The sequence below is a fragment of the Hemiscyllium ocellatum genome, chromosome 13 (genome assembly GCF_020745735.1).
Source record: "Hemiscyllium ocellatum isolate sHemOce1 chromosome 13, sHemOce1.pat.X.cur, whole genome shotgun sequence".
NCBI lineage: Eukaryota > Metazoa > Chordata > Chondrichthyes > Orectolobiformes > Hemiscylliidae > Hemiscyllium > Hemiscyllium ocellatum.
Genome location: NC_083413.1, coordinates 66,815,258 through 66,825,143, shown reverse-complemented (window position 1 = coordinate 66,825,143; position 9,886 = coordinate 66,815,258). Strand labels below are relative to the sequence as shown.

Genomic DNA, 9,886 nt, shown 5'->3' with positions numbered 1-9,886 from the left:
CAGGAGACGATTGGGTGAGGGGCATGAGGCCGGCAGGTTATCTTTGCTGACTGATCCCATCCTGGAGGAGTGGACAACCGTGACAGGGTGGAAAAGAAGCCGACGGGGTTTGTTCACTGGCAGCTGGATCCGATTCTGGCTGAACCGAAGGCAATAACTCGCCCATGGATTGTTCTGCGGTGGATTTTCGTAAAATAAAAAAAGAAAAGAAACTGGGAACTACTTAAATAACCCTTCCCAAAAGCAAATATTAGTTAGCGGGATACCTTGCCGGTGGGGGAGGATCAGAGTGACATCTATAGTGAGTAAAAGGGGGTGTCTATGAGCTGGGTGTGGGAGGCAGTGTGGACAGTGCTTGCTGCAGCCAACTGGAGTTCTGCCAAGACTCGCTGCTGGCTGGTCTTCTCCAGTTGGATCCCAGGAGTCAGAGGGATCTGTTTGTAAATATGTGGAATGGACCTTGCTATATTCCAGGAGATCACCTGTGGGCTGGTGAATGGGTTGACTGAGGCTGGAGTGCGCATGCACCCAGCTCACCCCCCCCCCCCCCCCCCACATCTCTGTTTTGCCCCCCTTCCTGCAGTACTCCTTCCTGCTGGGTTGGCTTTCTGTTCCCGCCTGGAGCTGAACGAGAGACACACACAGAGAGGGAGAGAGAGAGAGAGACAGAGAAGATCGAGCTGTTGCCTTCTCCTCAGGTAAATCTGCAAACAAAAACAAACCCCTCACCCACCTTTAAGCCCTCACTTTCCTTCCCGTCCCGGGGAGAGAGGGGAGTGGGGTGGAGAGCTGGGTTCTCCCTTGCTCTTGGGGGAGGGTGGGGGGTAGGGGGGAAGGATTGGCTCGATCCGGGAGCGGTTGGAGCGAAGCTGCCGCTGTATCCGGGCGGGGAAGCTTTGAGCATCATTTTGCAAGTGCTCAGTGCCACAGCGAGGGAGGGAGGGTGAGGGGAGCAGGTTCTGATCCCGTGCCCCCACAGATAAGGACCAAACCCAGTGTGGCCCCTCTCTATCCTTGCATGGGGGAAGTGGGGTGGGAGATGGGGGGAGGGGGTGTAAACAAAACGGGGTTGGGGTGGGCAGTTGCCTGTGTTTGTTGTGTACGGTTTAGTCTGTGCTGTGTTTGTTGGGCTCACCATTTTAAGCGCGCAGTCTTGCTCTGCGCGGCCATTCTCCCCCTCCCAGTACTGTTCAACCCCAGGGCTGGCTCCATTCTTGTTATCCCCATTGTGAGATAGTTCAGGGAAACGCTAAGGTGTGGGTCACCAAACCCACAGACACACACACACACACACACAGACACACTGAGGGATGGTGATGGAGTAAATGACAGGTGAGGGTGAGGAGGACATTCAAGGTCATCTTTGCAGCACCTTGAGCCCGGGTTGAGTGGCGGTGTCGCCGGGGTTGGGTCCATTTGCGATGACCGTGTCCGTCTGGAGCACTGAAGATGTCAGTGTGCTCGCCAGAGGAGCCAGTCCCGCTGCTTCCTCCTCAGGCTTTTAAAGGTGGATTTGTTTAAAGATGATATTTGAAATGCATGGCACTCGGTGTAAATAAAAATCACAACTGGCACTAATTTTCAACAGTGTTGTAGCTAGTTCTTTAACCGCCTCTTTATAAAAATGGGGTTGACCGTGTGCATATTCCGGCTGCTTTCCTGCTCCAGTACCTTTTCCGTGCTCACTTCGAAGGATCCCAAAAGCGAGCAGAGAGAAATTTCTCATGTTTTTTTTGGGGGGGGGAAGCAGCTCTCTGCGCATATGAATGTACTACTGACATATCGGATGAAAATAATCAGTGCTTCGGAAATACATTGTTGTTTTAAGATTGTTTCCCGAGTGATCGCCTTCCATTCCGCTCCATTGACTGCGTGGTGTCATCTTCTCTGTCGCCCACTTTTACTGATGTGCTGGCCACTGCCGCTTCGAGCTGCAGCCGAGAGATCTACAACACCCTCCCCCCCTCCCCGCCTCACACACACACACACACACACACACGTTCTTTCCCGCTTTGACATCCACCCCCTGTTAGAGAGAGAGAGGGAGGTGAGGAAGGCTGGGGAAAGCTGATGTGTGACCCTTGGTCCTTTATTTCCCTGCATTAACCAGAATGCAAGCTCACACCGGGTCCCGGGAGAAAAACAGAAAATGATGGAAGACTGGGGAACTGTGGAGACAGGTTGGTGGGGAGAGCTGATCCCTCTCTCTCTCTCCACAGATACTGCCCGGCCCGCTCAGTTCGTTCAGCTTTTACATTTTATTTGTGCCATACTGCAACATTTATTTTAACTCTGTTGTCCCAGATCAAGCATTCGAGAATGCACGTGAGAATGGACCCTCCCCTGACAGCGAACCACCCTCCTCTGTGTCATGAATATGGAAAGTTAAAAATCACACAACACCAGGTTATAGTCCAACTGGTTTAATTGGAAGTGCACTAACTTTCGGAGCGATGCTCCTTCATCAGGTGATGGAGCGTCGCTCCGAAAGCTAGTGCTTCTAATCAAACCTGTTGGATTATAACCTGGTGTTGTGTGATTTTTAACTTTGTACACCCCAGTCCAACACCGGCATCTCCAAATCATGAATATGGAAGCACACCTTCTATAAGACCTAGGGCGTTAGTTATTTACTTAGTAAAGTGATAGTTCACGCCTTCAGATACAACCCTGTCAGTGAAAAGACTGAATTGAAGCTACAATCGTTAAAATGTGCTGTATTCATTTAATTTCGCGAAATATCTATCGTATTATCGATTAATCACCATCCTTTGATCAAACTGGCAGCCTGACCTTCCTCAATACTTTTCATCATACTTAGACCGTTACACCAAGAAAAGGACTATGTACAGGATAAGAAGAATTCACCAAAAACAAACTCCCACTGACTTGGGACATTCTTCAGCGGTCAGACATCAAAACCGATGCGAGTTAAACTGGGGGTCCAAGATGTAATGATGCATACAGTGAAGGAGCCGAGAGCTGTGTCAGGGCAGACATGTCCCGTGACAGGCAACACCAGCAAAACCTCCTCTAAACCATTCCCCCGGGAATACTCTGACACTGCCTGGGTAACACTGGTCCCTGTTTGTAAAAGGGCAAGAAGACATTGCTCAGAGTGAATTTCCATTCACTTTTAGAGATTTTGAAAAAAAAAATTAGATGCCTCATTAATTTTCCAGTGTCTCTGTTACCTGAGTGAGACACTGTCCAAATATTACTTGGCAGCCTGAACATAGTCAGAGGTCGTTCTGCGATGTTGAGAGGTCCCTCCTGTGTTAATTGGCGGAAATAAAACACTTAAGGACAGACCCCACCTACTGAGCGGAATTCGTCCTTATGGGGTCCCCCCTTACATTTCTCATGGGATTTAATAACAGCAATGATACAGCTCATCCCGGGTAATTATGATCTGGTTTGAACTAATCAGTCTCTGCAAGTTAATCTTGCAATATGTTTCAAAAACCTCTTCAACATATACGTTCATACTTGGAAGAGAACAGAATTGGTCACTGTTGCTTTCTGCAACATTTAAATCTTGAATTTCAATTGAAAAAAGGTTACACCTTGGATTTCTGTTGACACAAGTTAATGAAGAGGATGGAAATGATGAGGTTTGAAGACCCACTTGAATGACCCGTGAATGACACTCCGGTAAATAATCCAGGTCACATTTTGTCCAGTTTCTGATTTTCTGATTTCACAGTAACTGGATGTATGTAAGTGAATTATTGACTTTACAACACAAAAAAGCTAAAAAATACACTTCAATACCATACATATTTGCAAGCATTCACCTCTAATTCTTAGGAAACAATTGGCTTCATTTTTTAGGTAGGAGAGATCACCCTGTGAGTACTGAAATATACACAGTGAATGTTGAACCCACGTATTTCTTCACTGTTTGGAGCAGTATTTTACTGTCATTGGGGGTTGGCTATTTTAAGCCCGTCAGAAGAAATTTATTTTTAAAGTTTTCTGAATCATGGCTTTCTGTTATAGACTGACAGTAGGTGGTCTGATACATACAGTGAGTTAATGATGGCTTTTTTTGCAGGTCTGTTAGCAATGGAAATAACAAAACATATTTCTTCTCACAGATGTAGGAGAGTAGGCAAAGTTTTTTGCTCCCAGAGCTCTAGCCAAACAATTCCCAAAGATTTGCAGCTGCCAAGCTTTTAGTTTCAACAAGTTTTGATGACTAAGTAAACTTCATGATAAAATACATTATTCATGTCCAACAGAGTGAATGAGGAAAACTTAATTGTTTCAGGAGTGGTCAGACTCTGCCAAATCTTTTGTTTCAAAAGTTATTAAAAAGTATATTCTGATGGAAAGATCGAGAGATGCGTCCAATATTATTTGCTTTTGACTAAAACTTAAGATGGTATCTCATCCCACGGAGTCCTCATTACGTGACCTCTACTGCCTTCCTAATCCAGTACTTCAGAGTTCCCTATGGGCCCTCATCCCACGTAGGTGACTTCTACTGCCTTCTGAAGGTGCACAAAGCCAACACACCAGGGCGTCCCATCGTATTAGGCAGTGGGACTTATGTGAGAACCTCTCTGGCTATTTTGAATGCTTCTTGAACCCCGTTGTACAGCTTCTGTCACAACACTACAGATTTCTTACAGAAACGCAGCACTAGTGGACCAGTCAAACTGGGAACATTCCTTGTCACAATAGATATTTCAGTACCCTACACCAGCATTCCCCACGATTATGGCATCATGGCAACAGCCTTCGTATTCAAACCAACAACTGCCAATCTCCGAGCACCAGCCTGCAACTTATCCTCTTTATCCTCGACCAGGTTTTCACCTTTGACAACCAGTTCTTCATCCAGACACACAGGAACAGCCAGGGAGACCAAATTTGCACCCCATTATGCCAACATTTGCATGCTTAGGTTTGAAAAAGACTTCTTCTCTAGGCAGGACCTCCAACACTATACACCAGTAGATTGATGAAATTTTCTTTCTGTGGACCCATGATCAGGAGTCACTCAACATAGACTACTCTTTAGCATCTGTCTCATTCCAAGACACATGCATTTCCATCAAGGATGGGCAGCTCAGCACCTCTCTCTAACACAAACCCATGGATAACCTCACGATACTACACTTCTCCAGCTTCAGATTAACACAGCCATCTCCTACGGGCAAGCCCTCCAAATAAACAGGATCTGTTCAGATGAGGAGGAACGTGATGGGCACTTGAAAGTACTCAACGATGCCCTCGTAAGAACGGGATATGATGCTTAACTCATCGATCGCCAGTTCCAACGTGCTGCAGCGAGAAACCGTAATGACCTCCTTAGGAGACAGACACGAGCTGCAACCAACAGGGTACCCTTTATTGTCCAATACTTCCCAGGAGCCGAAAAACTAGGCATGTTCTTCACAGCCTGCAACACATTATCGATGAAGTTGACCACCTTACCAAGACCTTCCCCATGCCTCCACTTCTTGTCTTTAAAACAACCACCAAACCTCAAACAGATCATTGTTCGCAGCAAACTGCCCAGCCTTCACGACAACACCATACAACCCTCTCATGGCAGATGCTGCAAGATGCGTCGGAGTGTCGACACAGATTCCACCATTACACGTGGGGGCACCACCCACGACATATGCTGCAGGTACTCATGTGACTCGACCAACATTGTCTACCTCATATGCTGCAGGGAAGGATGCCCCGAGGCATGGTACATTGGCGAAACTGAGTAGAGGCTACAGCAACAGATGAATAGACACCGCACAACAATCACCAGTCAGGAGTGTTCCCTCCCAGTCGGGGAACACTTCAGTGGTCTGGGACATTCGACTTCGGACCTTCGGGTGACCATCCTCCAAGGCGGACTTTGGGACAGGCAACAAAACAAAGTGGCCGAGCAGAGGCTGATAGCTAAGTTTAGTTCCCACGGGGATGGCCTCAACCGGGACCTTGGGTTCATGTCACACTACAGGTGACCTCATTGCACTAAACACACACACACACACACAGGTTTGTGAGGTGAATCTGTACTTGCAGAATTACATTTTATTTTGCTCAAAAACTGCATGAATCCTGTAAGATTCTGTCAATTCCTTTTTCAGAAATAGTATCAGTCTGAACATTGTGACACAGACGTTAACTTCAAACCTTCAATGCATTATTGAGCTGACATGGCACCTATTGTTAAAATTCATTTGAGAATGTAACTTTTAAAAATGTTCTGGGATTTACATATGAAAATAACTGTAACCAACATGATCATTCTAAAAGATGGGAGACTTAACAAACAATCCAGGTCTTTTTCAATATATCAGTTCAGTTACATCACACTGTAAACTTTTGCTGTAAATTTTGTGTCTTACAATCTTATATTCCACAACTACCTGATGAAGGAGCAGCGCTCCGAAAGCTAATGTTCCAAATAAACCCATTGGACTATAACCTGATGTGTGATTTTTAAACATGGTATTACAAGAATGAACCAAAGGAGAAAAGAACAACGTTAAAACAAATCTGAAAACGTGACAACTTCTGCATTATTCACTGAGAACAGAAGTTTTCATATTTAGAGATTCCAACTCATATTGACACATTCTTTGCACCCCAATAATACCATACTGCCCGTGCAAATATTTAAGGCCACAGGTCCAACTGACTCTCCTGCACAGCCAGTATAGTAGACAGAACAGAAAATAATTGCAACAGGTTGCCTTGAATTTTTAAAAATTTCATTTCAAATTTCCATTGTAACTTTTTACTTTACAGGAGCCTCGACCCTGGCCCTTGGCATGGCAGCTACATTGTAACTGAGATCATTCTTGGTGGACAGCTTTCTTCAAGATCAGGGGAGAGTGTCCTTGTTCTGCCGGTAACTATAAAATCTGTGTTTGTTCATTACGCCATCGATGCTTGATGATTTTAAAATGGGCTTCCCACCACAATAACTAAGTGATCCACTGTTTTAGGAAATGACAAGTTTTATTGACAAAATATCAAATAATGTTATTAATATTTCTATACTCCATCTAATGGATGATACCACGTTATACCAATCAGATACATTCTCCTGAACTCTGTTCCAGCAGAAGGAATACTTAACCATGTCCCTTGGAGCTTTTGGTTCAATAACAGTTAGTTATCCAACAGTTATCCCTATTCTTTCAGCTCAGGCTAATCTTGCATATAAGGTAAAAGAGTCATTACAAAAGATAAACATTTCACTTCCATGGGAGACAGTAATTACTTATTCTAGTACTGATAGCTGGTGGAACTCTCTTCTAGAAAGAAAAGTGGAGGATAGGAATGACGGATGACTCAGCGGTTGCAAAGGAGCTACTTTGGTTGTGTGAGAATGGTGCAAGACAGACAAGTGTGACATACGGATCTCCTGGTAGGAATAGTTCTAAGTAACAGCAGGACGGATCATTGACATGCGTTCTAGTTGTGTAGCTGACTTTTCTGCCTAAACATTAGATGTAGCATCTGACTGATCGTAATATCTTGAGTAGTTGTTATAAAAGCTAACACTGAAAGTGTGTCAGGGGTAAAGTCCAGTTATTTATTATTATGTCCATCAGTGATATATCAACTTGACTCTTTGTCACCTCATTCCTTTGCTTGTTTTCTATTATGAGTGATTAAAATAATTATACAGAATTAGCGACCCAGAGATTGAGTAAACTTCATGTAATTTCCACCTTACCTCAGTTCCAACCTTCCAGCTCAGCACTATCCTCATGACCTGTCCTACCTGCCAAACTCCCTTCCCACCTATCCGCTCTACCCTCCCCTTTGACCTATCACCTCCATCCCCACCCCCATTCACCTATTGAACTCTTTGCTACCTTCTCCCCAGCCCCACATACCTCACCTCCAGCCCCATCCCTCCACTCTGGAGGCTTCCTGCCTCTATTCCTGATGAAGGGCTTTTGCCCGAAACGTCGATTTTCCTGCTCCTCAGATGCTGCCTGACCTGCTGTGTTTTTCCAGCACACTCTGATCTAAGCTTCGTGTAACAATCTATAGTTGAAGGAATTGCGGTCTTAATATAGTCATGGAGAGAATATAGCTTGAATTAGTGCTTAATAACCAGTGACTTGCTAATATATGTATCAGTTGGTGTGGTGCACAACACTGCTGGTAATTATAAATTGCAAATGCTTGTCAACTGGCACAGTAATGAGAAACAACATAAAGTTTTAACTTTTCTGTGAAATTTGCTGCAGGGAAGAGACTCTGCTCCAGAAAAATGGCATCTTCACCTATTAAACCAACATACCCCTCAAAGAAGAGAGTTAAAATCCACCCAAACACAGTGACTGTGAAATATACAGCACATTACCCACAGCCTGAAGAAGAGGGCTATGAAGACACATACCTAGATAGTGAAAATTATATCGAAGATAACCCAAAGAAAAAACTCCTAGGTGATACTAAAAAACAAGGAAGAACATACTTTGGGTCAATCGATGTCCATCAGAGTTTGTCAGAAGAACAGAAAGATAAAGGGACAGGACAACAGACAGAAAGTGTGGTCTCTGAGCCAAGAATAACCTGGGTAGCTTTGTTTGGAGCTGCCTTGGCACATGGTTGTGTTGCTTTAATTACTCGTCTTGCTGCTGATCGGTCCAAAGTGCCATCGCTGGAACTTCTCTTCATCCGTTCAGTGCTGCAGATTTTTGCTGTTGTGGTTGTCTGCTATGGCAATGAGCATCCTCTTGGACCCAAAGGATACAGAATGGGTCTGTTTCTCTATGGAGTATGCAATGTCATTTCCATCACCTGCGCCTACACCTCCTTTGCAATTGTGCCCCCAAGCAATGGAACCATTATGTGGAGAGCCACTACCACAGTGTTCAGTGCCATTCTGGCCTTTCTACTCGTAGATGAATGCTTGGACTACACTGACATTGTCACTGTGGTCTGCAGTGTCTTTGGCCTTTGCCTAGTAATGATCCCCAATATTGTTGATGAAGATAATTCGTTCGTGGGCCTTTGGAAGGAAGCCTTTGGCTATACCATGACAGTAATGGCTGGGTTAACCACAGCTCTGGCCATGATCATTTACAGAGCTATCAAAGAAAAAGTTAGCATGTGGACTGCTCTTTTCACCTTTGGATGGACAGGTACAGTTTGGGGTGCATCCACAATGTTTATCTTACAAGAGCCTATTATACCATTGGATGGAGAAACCTGGGGGTATTTATTAGGGATCTGTATCTGTTCTACTGTGGCTTTCTTAGGTGTATATTATGCATTAAATCGATTCCACCCAGCATTAGTTAGCACAGTCCAACACTTAGAGATCGTAGTGGCTATGATACTCCAGTTACTTGTCCTCCATATGTTTCCAAGCATATACGACCTTATTGGTGGATCAATCATCATTTTTAGTGTCTTCGCACTTACCGCTTACAAGCTTTACTGGGTCAACCGTCATGGCAGACAGGATTACCTGGAGATAACAAATTCCCCCATCAAATGAATGTTAATAATGTCTTAAATAAGTAGAAGATTAAATGTCAGCAGGCAACTCTATAAATGTCAACTGTGCAACATTCTTTTGTATTGTGGTGTTGAAAGATGGTCAGTTGCTGTTATTTTTCTGAATGTTTTGTGGAATAAAATGTGCAGCAGACAATTCTGAAGTGTCTGTATTCATTAGTGAAAAATAATCCAATGTATGTGCAAGGCTGATAGAATGATGATTGAAGTAATGTGTTATCCTTGCCTGGTACTGTGAAAGTTTTGCTTGGTGATTTGAAATGTTGACACAATATTGTGTGATTAATTTTGTTTTAGTACTTTAATATCAAGGTTTGGTGAAAGAGTAGCATTAGCTGAAAGCACAAAACACAACATTTCACATATTGTGTCTATTACAGCC

At 44.2% G+C, this 9,886-nt stretch overlaps 1 protein-coding gene across 1 annotated transcript; it reads left to right on the top strand.

Annotated features, from left to right (window-relative positions):
• Nucleotides 1-424: 424 nt before the first annotated feature.
• LOC132821598 (solute carrier family 35 member G2-like) lies at nucleotides 425-9,547 on the top strand. The gene is made up of 3 exons (XM_060834271.1): nucleotides 425-698; nucleotides 6,766-6,868; nucleotides 8,226-9,547. The coding sequence occupies exon 3, from the start codon at nucleotides 8,249-8,251 to the stop codon at nucleotides 9,482-9,484; it is 1,236 nt and encodes a 411-aa protein (XP_060690254.1). The 5' UTR covers nucleotides 425-698; nucleotides 6,766-6,868; nucleotides 8,226-8,248; the 3' UTR covers nucleotides 9,485-9,547.
• Nucleotides 9,548-9,886: the final 339 nt, after the last annotated feature.